The sequence below is a fragment of the Crocuta crocuta genome, unplaced genomic scaffold (assembly GCF_008692635.1).
Source record: "Crocuta crocuta isolate KB4526 unplaced genomic scaffold, BGI_CrCroc_1.0 scaffold95, whole genome shotgun sequence".
In the NCBI taxonomy this organism is placed as follows: Eukaryota; Metazoa; Chordata; class Mammalia; order Carnivora; family Hyaenidae; genus Crocuta; species Crocuta crocuta.
In genome coordinates this window covers 7,058,206-7,071,462 of record NW_027530971.1, presented here as the reverse complement: position 1 = coordinate 7,071,462, position 13,257 = coordinate 7,058,206, and the positions used below count along the sequence as shown (strand labels likewise).

The 13,257-nt window shown below is 42.6% G+C and overlaps 2 protein-coding genes across 5 annotated transcripts in view; one reads left to right on the top strand and one right to left on the bottom strand.

The window, feature by feature from the left end:
* The window catches only part of SLC31A1 (solute carrier family 31 member 1), a 37,759-nt gene extending 25,713 nt beyond the window's left edge, over window positions 1-12,046 (bottom strand). The window contains exon 1 of one of the 2 annotated variants that reach the window (XM_077769900.1): window positions 11,937-12,046. The gene's annotated coding sequence lies outside the window, so the exon portion shown is untranslated. Of the gene's footprint in view, window positions 1-11,771; window positions 11,895-11,936 lie in introns of those variants that run through there. The other variant, XM_077769901.1, reaches the window with a different exon arrangement.
* Window positions 12,047-12,310: 264 nt separating this feature from the next.
* Window positions 12,311-13,257, top strand: part of FKBP15 (FKBP prolyl isomerase family member 15) — a 54,020-nt gene continuing 53,073 nt past the window's right edge. For all 3 annotated transcript variants that reach the window (XM_077769899.1, XM_077769898.1, XM_077769897.1), the window contains exon 1: window positions 12,311-12,429. In XM_077769899.1, the coding sequence (XP_077626025.1) occupies window positions 12,377-12,429 (53 nt within the window). In that variant the 5' untranslated portion in view covers window positions 12,311-12,376. The remainder of the gene's footprint in view (window positions 12,430-13,257) is intronic.

The following is a 13,257-nucleotide window of genomic DNA, read 5'->3' as shown; positions in this document are numbered from 1 at the left end:
AAGCCTGGTGAAACATGTAGCGTGAGCTACCCAGCAGTAATTTTCCCTGGGAGGCTGGCATTGAGGAAAGCTTTTATTGGAAAAGATGGGGCCTACTTGGGTAAGCTGTGTTTGGCCCTATCACCCTCTCACTTGCAGCTTTAGGAGGTATGGTGTGCAAGAGGGCTGAGCTATCTATCTATCTCCCATCCCACAGAGAGTCTCTAAGTGTTTAAAGTATGGTTCATACAAGTTTCTTTATTCTAAAATCAGAAAAGTCAAAGGGCACCTGGGTGGCTCAGTTGGTTGAGCGTCTGGCTTTGGCTCAAGTAATGGTCTTGTGGTTCGTAAGTTCGAGCCCTGCATCGGGCTCTGTGTTGACAGCTCAGAGCCTGGAGTGTGCTTTGGAGTCTGTCTCCCTCTCTCTCTGCCCCTTACCCCGCTCACGCTCTGACTCTCTCTCTCCCCAAAAATACACATTAAAAAATTGTTTTCTAAAAATTGAAAAAAAAAATCAGAAGCCAACACTCATCCAAGTCTCTTTTAAATGTACAACTGTATTTGTAAGCAGGAGTTTGTATTCATCTGATGTTCCTTTTTTTTTTTTTTAACAATTTCATACACATGAGATTCATGGGAATAAAAAGGTACATGTTTATTTTGAGTTGAATGCTGCTAGGTTTTTGCTATGGAGTGTGTCTAACTTCACAGCTACCACTAGTGTGTAGCTAAGTAAATAAGGTCCACATTTTTAACCGCAGCACAAAGAATGTCTGTGGGAGCCAGAAGGAATGTGTGTGTACATTTACCCAAACACACACACACCCACACAGACAGCCTTCTTCAAGATAATTTACTTGACCTTTTGTTCCTTCCTGAATCACAAGAGGTGTGCTCAGTGGTGGGTTGGAAGGTGTGTCACGGGGAAGGAGAGATACAGCACCCTGCCTGAGAGGGTAGCGGAAGAGGCTAGGTCACTCTGACATCACTCAACTCAACAAGTATTAAGTACCCTCTGCCCCAGGGTAGAGAACTTAGCAAGGAATACAATGGAGGCTCTAACTGAAACCTACCACCTAGGAAACAAATTTCACAAATGGCCTAAGACCCCTAGAAAGAGAATGAGATGGAGGTGAGAAATGGAAGGTCAGTAGGTCTAGTCAAGAATTATGAGGGGATGACGACAGAATTCGGATCTGCCGGCTTTGTGCTTGCTCCCCAGCACCTCAGAAAGTCATGTGATTGCTAGAGTATCACCCATTTCACACAATTATCACATTCCACAATCACCAAAAACTGGGAAACCAGTGAAAAACACACACCAGACACATCTCAGGCCCTCATTTATCTTCCTACTTTCCTTCTTTACATGGACTGTAAAAAACAGCTAATCTAAATCCTCTATGTGGTGATGAGGGAGCATAAGGCCGGCTAAGGGCAAAACACAAGTTTAACAACCATCCCACCCCTACTCCAGGTGGGAGATATGAACACTCCTCAGGCACTTCTGGCTTCCCAAAAACAAAAAGGACAGAAAACAGGCGGTTAACTGATAGAGATCACAGTCATGCAGGACAGTGATCTGAAACTCCTTCAGTTTACAAATATCTTAGTAAATTACAAAAAAAAAAAAAAAAGGCAATCTTATCAATAGCCTAATCTCCAGAAACCTAGACTCGGTTTCCTGAATCCTTTAATATCATCTTCCCCTCTATAGTGGTGAAGGGGACAAAGACAAGAAGGAAATGGCAGATAAAATTAAATTTCCTTATAACCTGCAGCCCATTGATAAATACAGAGTATAACGTTTCTCCTTACAGGAGGGAAAACAACCTTAGGGTGACAATAGTAAGGCCTCTGGCATCTGAAAGCCCTCTTTGGCATATGAAAGTCCTTCTGGGGAAAAAAAAAAGTCCTTCTGGAGGCCTTCCTTTTGCCTTTACCTCCCCCAACTCCATAGTACATAACCAGTCACTCTTCCTAACACCAGCACAGCTCTTTCTTCCTGGGGGTCCTGTCCCAGTGTTTTATTTAATAAAAACACTTTCTGCACCAGACGTCTCAAGAATTTTCTTGGATGGTAGGTCCAAATCCCCCCCACTCCAAAGCCCCTGTGTAAGCACTGATAAAAGTAGTTACTTACAAATTAACTTCTGAGTAATAGCACACTGAACAGCACTAGAAAAATCAATAGGATTGTGAAGTAGTAGGTGACTTTTGTCAAGTTTGCAATTCAACGTGATTTTGGTAACATTGCTTATACTTGGCCTTTACCTAAGATGTAGTCTCTGAATAAAAAGATTAAAGATGTCTGGGGCACCTGGGCGGCTCAGTTGGTTAAGCATCCAACTTCTGGCTCCAGTCATGATCTCATGGCTTGTGAGCTCAGAGCCTGGAGCCTGCTTCAGATTCTGTGTCTCCTCTCTCTGCCCCTCTCACGCTTGCACTCTATCTGTCTCTCTCTATCTCTGTCTCTCTCTCAAAAATAAACATAAAAAAAAATTAAGATGTTTCAAGAAAATGATACCATCTCATCTTTTACGGTTCGTTTTCAATTAAAATATCACAGAATACCAGAACTCGGAGAGTGTTTAAATATCAGTCTGATGTACACACCCTATGAGCCAGCAATTCCACCTCTAAATACAGCTGACCCTTAAATAACACAGGGGTTAGGCCACCGCCCTACAAGCAGGTGAAAATCTGTGTATAACTTTTGACCTCCCCCTCAAACTTAACAACTAATAGCTTACTGTTGACCAGAAACCTTACCAATAACATAAATTAGTCCATTAATATGTTTTATCTTGGATGTATTATGTACTATATCCTTACAATAAAGTAACCTAGAGAAAATAAAGTGTTATTAAGAAAAGCATAAGGAAAATACATTTACAGACCAATACTGTAAAAAATCCACCTGTAAGTGGACTCATACAGTTCACACCTACCATGTTCAAGGGTCAGCTGTGTATATCGTATATGTCAAATGTTATAGGAACAAAGTTATTTGTCAGAGGACTGTGATAGCAAAATATTGAAAATACAATGTAAATAGGGGTGGCAGTGTGGCTCAGTTAGTTAAGAGTCTGACTTCGGTCAGGTCATGATCTCATTGCTCCTGAGTTTGAGCCCCCCATTGGAATCTGTGTTGACAGCTCTGAGCCTGGAGGCTGCTTCATTCAGATTCTGTCTCTGTGCCCCTCCCCTGGTCGTGCTTTGTCTTTCTCTCTCTAATATATAAAATAAAACATTAAAATAATTAAAAAAAGAAAATACAATGTAAATATTCATTGATTGGGTACTTATTAAATAAATCATCGTATTTCCATAAAATGGAATACTTTGCAGCCATAAACAATGAGGAAGTTCTAGGGGTGCTCAGTCAATTAAGTGTCTGACTCTTAGTTTGTGAGATAGAGCCCCACCTTGGGCTCTGCACTGTCGTGGGAACCTGGCTTAGGACTCTATCCCTCTTTCTGACCCTCCCCTGCTCTCTCTTTCTTTCTCTCCAAATAAATAAATTTAATTTAAGAGTATATACATATTGTTTGTAAACACCTATACTATCTCTAGTGGTCAGGGTACAAAGAAAGTGGTAACTATAACTAGGTCCCTGGGAGGGGAACCGGTCAGATGTGGGTAAAGAGTAGAAGGAACATTTTTCACTATATATCCTTTTATCATTTTGAATTGTGAACCACGTGAATATATTTCCTATTTAAAAAAATTAAATTAACAAGTCCAACTCCCTTATTTTACCGATGGGGAAAGTGAGGCCCATGTTAGTAAACAGTAACATTAATATACTCTTAGGTCAACTGAATCTGTAATATCTACGTCTCATGTAAGGCTTCTGTACCAGCAGTCTAACCACATACCCCGACTCTCCCATTTCTCCAGATGGTTTGCTGGGAAGCAGCTACGGAGGGATTTTTGAGCTTTACATATCCTGCTTTAGTGACAAATAACATAGAAGCTCCTGTTTCTCTTGCCTACTCTCACCTTTCTGTACAAAGAAGATCAAGTGTACAACTACATTCCTCACAAAGGCCTTTGGCGAAGCTTTTATTTGCCTGATCTGAATAGGACAACTCAAATTTGATATGTCAAGCAAACAAACTGAAAAGGTCTTTTAGTTACGCAATGATACAAGGGCCTAAGTCCAATGCGGAGTGGATCTCCCAGCTACTCTACTCCATTTCTCGGATACCCTTTGTTGTTGGCTAAGCCACATCCCGAAACCTAGCAATCACAAGATGCACCCTTTCATACTCCTCTTATTGGATTCTTCTGTAGTCTTGACACATTTCCGATGTGCTAACGAGTGCCTTAATATGAAAGGAGATGTCCAAGTCACAAATACAGCTCATTTTCATGTCATTTAAAATATACAGTCTCTTGGGGCACCTGGGTGGCTCAGTTGGTTGAGTGCCCAACTCTGGCTCAGGTCACGATCTCATGATTTGTGAGTTCAAGCTGGCATTGGTATCGGTGCTATCAGTGCAGAGAGGCTGCACTTCAGATCCTATCCCCCTCTCTCTCAAAAATAAACAAACATTAAGAAAAATGTATACAGCCTCTTACAGTTTGATTTAAAGAACACAAGCTAGGTGTACCTGGTGACTCAGTTGGTTGAGAATCTGAATTTTTTTTTGTTTCTAATTTTTACTAAAACATTCGTAATATATTAATGAATATTCTTAATATACTTCTTTGTGTACTTGACCTGTTCTTTCCCTGAGAATCTGACTCTTGATATCGGCTCAGGTCGTGATCTCCCAGTAGTGGGATTGAGCCCTGCACTGGGCTCAGCACTGAACATGGGGCATGCTTGGGATTCTCTCCCTCTCTCTCTGCCCCTCTCCTACTTGAAGGCTCTCTCAAAGTAAATAAACTTAAAAAAAACCACACAAACACAAGCTAGTCAGATAAACATACAGGTTGGCAAAGCACTGCTTTAACTGCTTTCTGGTTATAATCAAAGTCAAAGGTCTCCTTTGCTTAAATTTTCCTTTTTTCTTTTTAAGTAGGTTTCCTGCCCAACGTGGGGCTTGAACTCAGGACCCTGAGATCAAGAGTCGTATGTTCTACTGACTGAGCCAGACAGGCACCCCTAAATTCTCCTTCAGTTATATCATAAAGGATTTTAATCATCTAGATCATAATGTTGTTAGTTTGCCTGTGAATACTGGGAATTATTTTGGTGTGAAGCAGAAACTAGAAAGCATTTTAACTGCTACTATTTTACTCCTCCCTCCCTTTAATTAATAAAGGATGATTTAATGAAAAATGCACTGAGAGAATGTAAAACAGAATGAGAAGTTGTTTATACCTCTGATTGAGGTTGCATGGTGTGGTGGAAAAAGTACTGGGCTAGGAATCAGAAGACCTGGGTTCCAGATCTGCCTCATGGGACTTATATGTGTGACCCCGAGGAACTCACTCTTTTCATTCGTTCATTCACGTATATTGTGTAACCTATTGAGTGATGGTACTGTGGTGAACCCCTATCCTCAAGAAGCCCAGTCTGTTGGAGAAGAAATACATACAATAAAAATAGAAGATAGACTAAGATATAGATTATGCAGAGGGTTGTGTGGGAGCTGATAAAAAGCCATTAGAAAAGTCAAGAGGAAAAAAAGGAGAAAGGAATAGGGTGTTGATGGAGGGGGCTAGGGGGGGTATCCTTAGCAGCATTCCTTGCCTTTCATTTGGCAAACCAAGAGACTAAGTTCCAGGTGCTCTTAAATAAAATGCTTGAAAACTGTAAACACTCAGCACAGCTTCACAGCACTTCTACTATCTATTTAGAGAAAGGCTAGACCTGACTAACAAAAAAAGGTCCTTTAAGGTTTCACTGATTGCTAGAATTCTGCTCTCTTTAGAGATTCCCTCCAAACTATTTATCCCATTTCCTTCTGGAATGCAGGTTTCCATCTCAGTGTGCTGTATTGCATAATGTCCTCAGCCTACAAAAGCAGGTTGTATACAAAAGCCTAGGGCCTTTGTGTAAAAGGAAAGGAGGTAGGGTGGACCCTTCTCAAAGGTTTCCTTCTCTGCAGGGCTTTGCATTCCTAAGGGTGGCCCCTCCTCTGCTTGGGAAGCTCACCTAAATCTGAAATGATATTACCCTCAAAGCAATGGAACTTCAAAAGCATTTCCTTCCCAGTCTCTACTGTAAGATTTCTTTTGGCATAAATGGCTTGTTTTAATGTATTAAGTTATCAGACTCTTGATGACTTCTCACACTTAGTCATGATCTACAAAAAAAAAAAAGCTGCCTGTGGGAGTGCCAGCATCATCAAGCTGCTGGCCCTTCTCCCTCCCCATCCCCCAATCACGCCTGGCTTGCCCACCTTAAATGGCAGTGATCTGGGGGATGCCTGGTCACTGAAGGATCTGACATCTTCCACTAGATAAAGCCATTTTGTCATTGTAAACACTTGCTTTTCCAGTGATAATTATGCCATCTTTTTTTTCTCTTTGGTAGCACTTCAAAAGGGAATCAATAGCAGAGACAAACTAGGAGAGGTAGAGAATCAAGGTTCAGAGATTCCCTAAGAGTATGGGCTTTAGTTTTATTCAGTCTAGAAACTTTATTTTTCTCAATTCAAAACTAAGATTATAATCCAAAGAAAAACCGGGCTGAGGTTTTTAACAGTTAATATCCATGCTCCAGGTAGTGTTTACCATGCCTCATTCAGTCCTTAGGTCAACTCCATGTTCAATGACTATTAGAAAAATGAAGCAGATACTCACGTGGAATAGAGCCAGGGAGAATTTTATTTTTTACATTATGAACTCTTAAACCACTTGAATTTTTTCATATAACTGATGTCATTCAGGATAAACAATCTCACTTCCCACATGGCTAAATAAAAACTTATCCCTTTGGCCTTCAAAGTATTAGACAAATATGGCCCTGCCCTCCTTTTCAGTTTTAATCCACTACTTCCCGATGTGTTCTGCTGTCTTATACTCTTAGCAAACTATCCTCACAGAATTCTCTAGCCAATTTAAATAACACACTAACTAGCCTATTTTCTAATATCATGGGATCAACATTTCTTTCTCTCCCTCAGGGAAGTTGTGTGCTTATCAAGAGTGTCGGGTATGTTTGTTAATAAGTCAACTGGGGCGCCTGGATAGCTCAGTCAGTTAGGCATCCAACTTTGGCTCAGGTCACAATCTCAGAGTTTGTGGGTTCGAGCTCGCGTCAGGCTGTCTTGGGCTCTGCACTGACACCTTCACAGCTCGGATCCCGGAACCTGCCTCAGATTCTGTCTCCCTCTCTCTCTCCGTCCCTCCCACACTGGCAAGTTCCGCACACTCTCTCCACAAATAAATAAACTTTAAAAAAAAAAGGAAAAAAGAAATCAACCTATGCCAATTGTGTTTACTATTAAGAACATAATTTAATAAAGTATTATGTAAAGCAATTAAATGTGAGAAGAGGAAAACAGGGGCAGCAGCTAATATTGAGTTCTTACTACCTGGCAGGCGCCATTCTAAACGCTTTCCATGAATTGACTCATAAAATCTTCACAAGAACCCTAGAAACTAGATACTATCATTGTCCCTATTTTCTAAAGGAGAAAACCAAGCAACTTGCTCAAGGCCTGTATAATAAACGGCAAAACAATTTGATTCCAGACATCAAGAATTCAGCTACTACACCACATAAACTCTGATAGTTGTTTCTATGAAAACCACGCTGAAAGCTTTCCATAGGGCAGATACAACTTTGCACAGAGATACAACTCTACCTTGTAAGTCAAAATAGGCATAGATAATATGGCAACAAGTAAGCATGGCTGTGTTCCAATGGAACTATTTACAGAAATAGGCAGAGGGCTAGGACAAGATTTAACCCCCATGCTCTAGTTTGCAGATTCCCTGGGACCCACGCCCTAAGAAAAGGCTTATTTTATGAAAGCTATTAAATGTTTCTATCACTGTTATTGCTTTTTTAGGTAGGATCCATGCACAATGTGGGGCTTGAACTCATGATCCTGTGATGAAGAGTTGGATGCTCTATGGACTGAACCACCCAGTTGTCCCAAGAAAAGGCTTATTCTTTTTTTTAAGTTTATTAATTTTGAGAGAAAGAGCACACATGTACAAGCGTGAGTGCATAGCGGGGGCAGAGAGAGGGAGAAAGAGAATCCTAAGCGGGCACCACACAGTCAGCCCAGAAAAAACGTAATTTAAACAATGGCAAAAAGGTGTTTATGCTTTAGGTTAAAATTAAATGCTTAAGATTTGTGTGTAACTAATACCTGAATGATTCTTTGTTTTAGCTTATTTTTGTTGTCGTTGGGCAACTATAGGCCCTAATTACATCTGATAAAAGGGCAATTCTTGTCTCCTAAGAAATTTGTGCCTTCTAGGTTCGCAAGATAGAGCCTGTGCTGTCAGAGCTTGGGACTCTCTCTGGGTCCCTCCCCTGCTTATGCTCAGTCTCTCTCTCTAAATAAACATGAAAAATTAAAAAACAAAAAACAACAACAAAAAAAGAAAATGAAATTCGTGCCTTCTTTCCTGCCCTTTTGCTTTTGCCAAAAAGCCACCCCCTCAACCTGAAAACCTTTACTTCCTCATTCCACTCAGAATTCCAGTCATCTTCAAAGTCCATTATCTAGCCCCACATGCTCCATCAAACTAGATATGATCTCTTATTCCTTTGAAATCCTACGATAATTAATTTCTACTTATGGGACTTACTTTGCTATGTCTTCTACTATAATTATTTGTATACTTCAATTATCCCTGCTATTCAACCATAAGCACTTTGAGGACAACGACTTACTCATTTTCCTATTCTAAGCCAATACCCAGCCGAGGGCCTTACATATAGAAGGTTTTCAGATATTTCTTGAATTGTGTTCTATTCTTCTGCTTTCAGTCTCTGAACAGAGAGAACACTATACCAACTCCCCCAAACCTACATTCAGTTCACATCACTGTCACCACACCTATGATCTAACCTGGTTATAACTTTAGACATTAATAGTTTTTATAGTTTAATACTTACCACGTGTTCACTATTACAGATTAGTATGGATGTGCTTATTTATAAAAATTATCATCTCTAATTTGAAAGGAACTGTTAAAATTGCCACTTCCTGGTTAATCTTCAGGGGGAGGGTGTCAATACATTTTATAAATATATCTAAAAACTGTACTTAAACAAAAATGCTTAATTCAAACTTGAGATGAGGGTTGTACTTTTCTTAACCTCTGTATCCTCAACAGTACTTAAAAGATGTCTGGGCCTAATCCACTCCCAAAGTGTTTAGGGAGTCTAGCCCAAGTTCAGAGTGAGTTAGAAGGGCTAGGATGGGAATTCAGGTTTCTTGATTCCTGGTCCAATATTCCAATTCAGGAAGACAGTGGCTTTTTAGTTGCCCAATCTTGCAGTTCAAATCCTGAATGACTGAGGAAGCCTCACCACTATCTTCCCCTTTCTCATACTGCAGATCAGAACTAGCAGCTGTGTTCCCACAATGGTGTGCTATGCTTGCATGTTTGTGGTGTCTCAATCACCAAAAACACTGATCCAGATTTTATGTTCCTGGCTATCTAAAAACGCTACTTAAATACCCTTAATGAAAAAATTCCCAACTCAAGAATTCAAGATAAGCACTCAAATGATGCTTCAGCACTTTTAAAAAATGTTTATTTTTAAGAGAGAGAGAGCCGCAGGAGTGTGAGTTGGGGAGGAGCAGAGAGAGAGGGGGACAGAGGACTCAAAGTTGGCTCCTCAGATAGCAGTGAGCTTGATGCGGGACGCGAACTCACAAACCATGAAATCATGACCTGAGCTATAAAGTCAGCTGCTCAACTGACTGGGCCACCCAGGTGCCCCAATTCGTATCTTTTAGCATTTTTTAAAAGCACTATTCAGGGGCGCCTAGATGGCCCAGTTGGCTTGAGCTTCTGGCTCTTGATTTCTGGATTCTCTCTCTTTTTGCCCCCCACCCCACCTCTCTCTCTCTTTCTCAAATAAATAAACATTTTTTAAAAAAGCACTATTCTGATGTTTCAGTGCTAGAGTGATAATGATCATAAGTACTAGGGATTAGAAAGAGATATGTAAATTATTTATACAATTCACTTTCTTTCCCTGAGAGCCAAGTTCATATTCTAAACAGAGGTGATGCAAAGGGTTCCAGTTCTAGTGCTTAGGTTTCAGTGTAATCACTATTTTCACACTGTCAGCCTTTACTGCTTTTGCCCTCTGTAAAACACAGGAAGCAGACAACAGCCCCATCCCTCAGTTTAACAAAGGAATACTAACAAAAATGAGTTACATATAACATTTCTAGCTATTCTATCCCCCTTTCCCCTTCCCTAGGGCTTTAAGCAATAGTGAAATAATTTTCAATTAACCAAAAAAAAAAAAAAGAGAGACTAAGCAACCCTGACGGTTCCTAGCTAGTAGAACATTTTTATCTTTCTGGAAGCCAAGAGCCATTGCTGGGCTCTCTGGGTCCCACGTAAAAAAAATCCTAAGAGCATAAATTACGGAATGGGAATAAGGATGGATTCCATTACTCAGTCTAACAAAGAACAAGAAACCATTGTTGTCAAGAAGGCATAGTACACTGCAATACGGGTGACATCAAGATGAATAAAACTGTCCCTGTCCTTGAGGAGCTTACAACTTCTTAGTAAAAGTACACAAACAGTAATAACAAGCAGAACGAGGAAAGTACCAAGGGGTGGGAAGTAGGAGGTGAATCACTATCCATCACTTCACTTTAGCATCACACTAATAGGCTAAAACTTTCAGGTAACTGGACACCTACAAGTTATACTAAACTGATCAGGAGACGCCCTGCATTAAAGAATTAAAGAACTCAGTGAGATCTATGAAAACGGATGCTACAGGGGCCTCTGGGTGGTTCAGTCAGTTAAGCGTCTTACTTGTTTCCACCCAGGTCATATCTCACAGTTCTTGAGTTTGGGCCCTGCATTAGATTCCGCGCGGACAGTGCCAGCGCGGAGCCTGTTTGCGATTCTCTTTGTCCCTCCTGTGCTCTTTCTCAGAATAAATAAACTTTAAAAAATTTAAGAAACGGATGCTACATTATCTGCTTATCTACACCTTGCCTAAATCAGGCCTACCCAGAGATTGTTTCAATAACTATCCCAGGTTAGTCAAAGACACTTAGATAAGATACAGAGAATGTGGAAACTGGAGAAAGAGAAGTCCCCAACAACTGATGTTGACTTACGTCTGTAGCAAGAAGACTAAGCAAAACCCAGACCAAGACTGAGTCTGGGGTTTTTGCACTTCTAAAGTTTTCTCCTTTCCAACACTCACCCCCAGAATATCCCAGCTCTTCTGCACCTCACTTGCATCGAGAGGGGAATTCTCTAAAGAAGTGTGCCACAGTCCAGCAATAAGCACTCCGAAAGCGTGCGCGTGCTTGAAAGCTGATAAGGTTCTTGTTCACCCATCAGCTCATTAACTCCTGAACCAAGAGATGAGGGATCGGGATCCAGCCCCAGTCTGCCTTTAACTCTGTGTGACCTAGGACTAGTCATCGACGTGCTTACTACTTAGTTTCCTAATTGCAAATTCTGGAATTATGAGGGGACTAGGCTTGAATTCGATGACCTCTGAGGTCTAAAAGCTTCTTGATCACCCATGGAAGTACTAGACAAATAGCCCGTTGAAGAAACAGTGAGGTCGGCCACAGAATACAAGCGATAGGGACGTCAAGCCTGTCATAGATGGGGAAAGTGAGGCACCGGAACACCTTGCCCCAAGGTCACCCTACCTGTGTCACTGTAGGGGCCTGACCAAAAGCTCAGTCCTCCAGTCTGCCAGTCCCAGGCCCTTACTCCTTTCACAGCGCGGAGAAGAGTCGCGTGGAGGGTCCCCGTCCTGGAGGAGAAAGGGATGTGCCCGTGCCAAGGATGGGAGAGGGCGAAAGGGTACTTACTTTCCAGATCCAGTCTTGCAACCGGCGCCTCCCTATTGGACCCTTAACCCGTCTCGACTGGCACGACTCTTCGGAAGGCCCCTGCACTTATGCCCGGCTCGACGTGTCCACGACAGCCTCCAAGGCTGCGGATTCCTGCCCCTGGCCCGCCCCCGGCCTCGCTGGCCAATCCCTGCACAGGATTTTGGAGCTCCCGCGGATTTCACCGCCTCTGCAGGCTGGAGGAGCTTTACGTCACGGGCGCGCGTGCCTGCAAGGCCCTCCCATTTGCCTTTCCCCCACCTTCTCCAGATCCGAGGCTCCTCCCGCCCGAACAACCGTGCGCGAGTTCGTCCTGCCGTAAAGCAGCACGCCGCCGCGGCATTTCACGACGTCGGCGGTGAAAGGCCCCGAAAACCCTCCGACTTCCCCCCGCCTGCGGCTGGGTGAAAGGCACCGCGATGTTCGGTGCAGGAGACGAGGACGACACCGACTTCCTCTCGCCTAGCGGCAGGTGAGTGACTGAGAAGCGTGGGACAGAGGGCGTGGCTGAGAGAACAGGGCAAATGGTTGCAGGGGTCGCTCTCTTATCAGACTTCATCCCTACTTCCGGGTCCAGACCCCTGCAGCATTTCGGTGCTCTACAGGTTTCAGAATCCGGGCAGAGTTCGAAGCTGCGCTGTGTCTGTCCACCTTGATTCTGGACCTGGCATATTCCCTGTCACGCAGTATGGCTCCAGTATGGCTCGCCTTTTGCTTTGTGTGTCAGTTTCTCCTTCTGTGAAATGGGATTACTGATGACAGCGTCTGTCTCAGAGTTTTTATAGGAGTTAACTGAGGTCGATATGAGACTCTGTTCGCCGTGGACAAGGCAGTGACAGTTCAGAATTGGCCCTTCGGGGTCAGCTACAAGCATCCTTCGAGGCCCAGCTCGGATGTCCCCTTTTGGTGCTTTCCCTTCTACAGACCCGGGCAGAATGCATTGCTTTCTCTTCCTTATTCCCCCAGCTAGGCTGATTACCTCTATCCTTGCAACACCGAACCTATCAGGTTATGAATCCTGACGGAACAGGGACTGCCTGTGTTGTTCATCTATGTCTAGCGCTCAGCACCACGTAGCGTGTGCTCCGGAAGTGCCTGTTGAATGAATGATAGCTGCGAAGTTGCACCCTGCAGCTTAAACCCAGTGTAAGAGACTGCAGTTGCTATCCCCTGTCCCCAGGCATTGTGTTTATTAGCCTCGGGCACAAGTCTTCAGGCATGGTTTTTGTCTGTTCTGATAATCAGTTTAGCTTTTTCCCTCAGGTTGTGTCAGTAGACAGCTTGACCTTTGAAAGTGAGC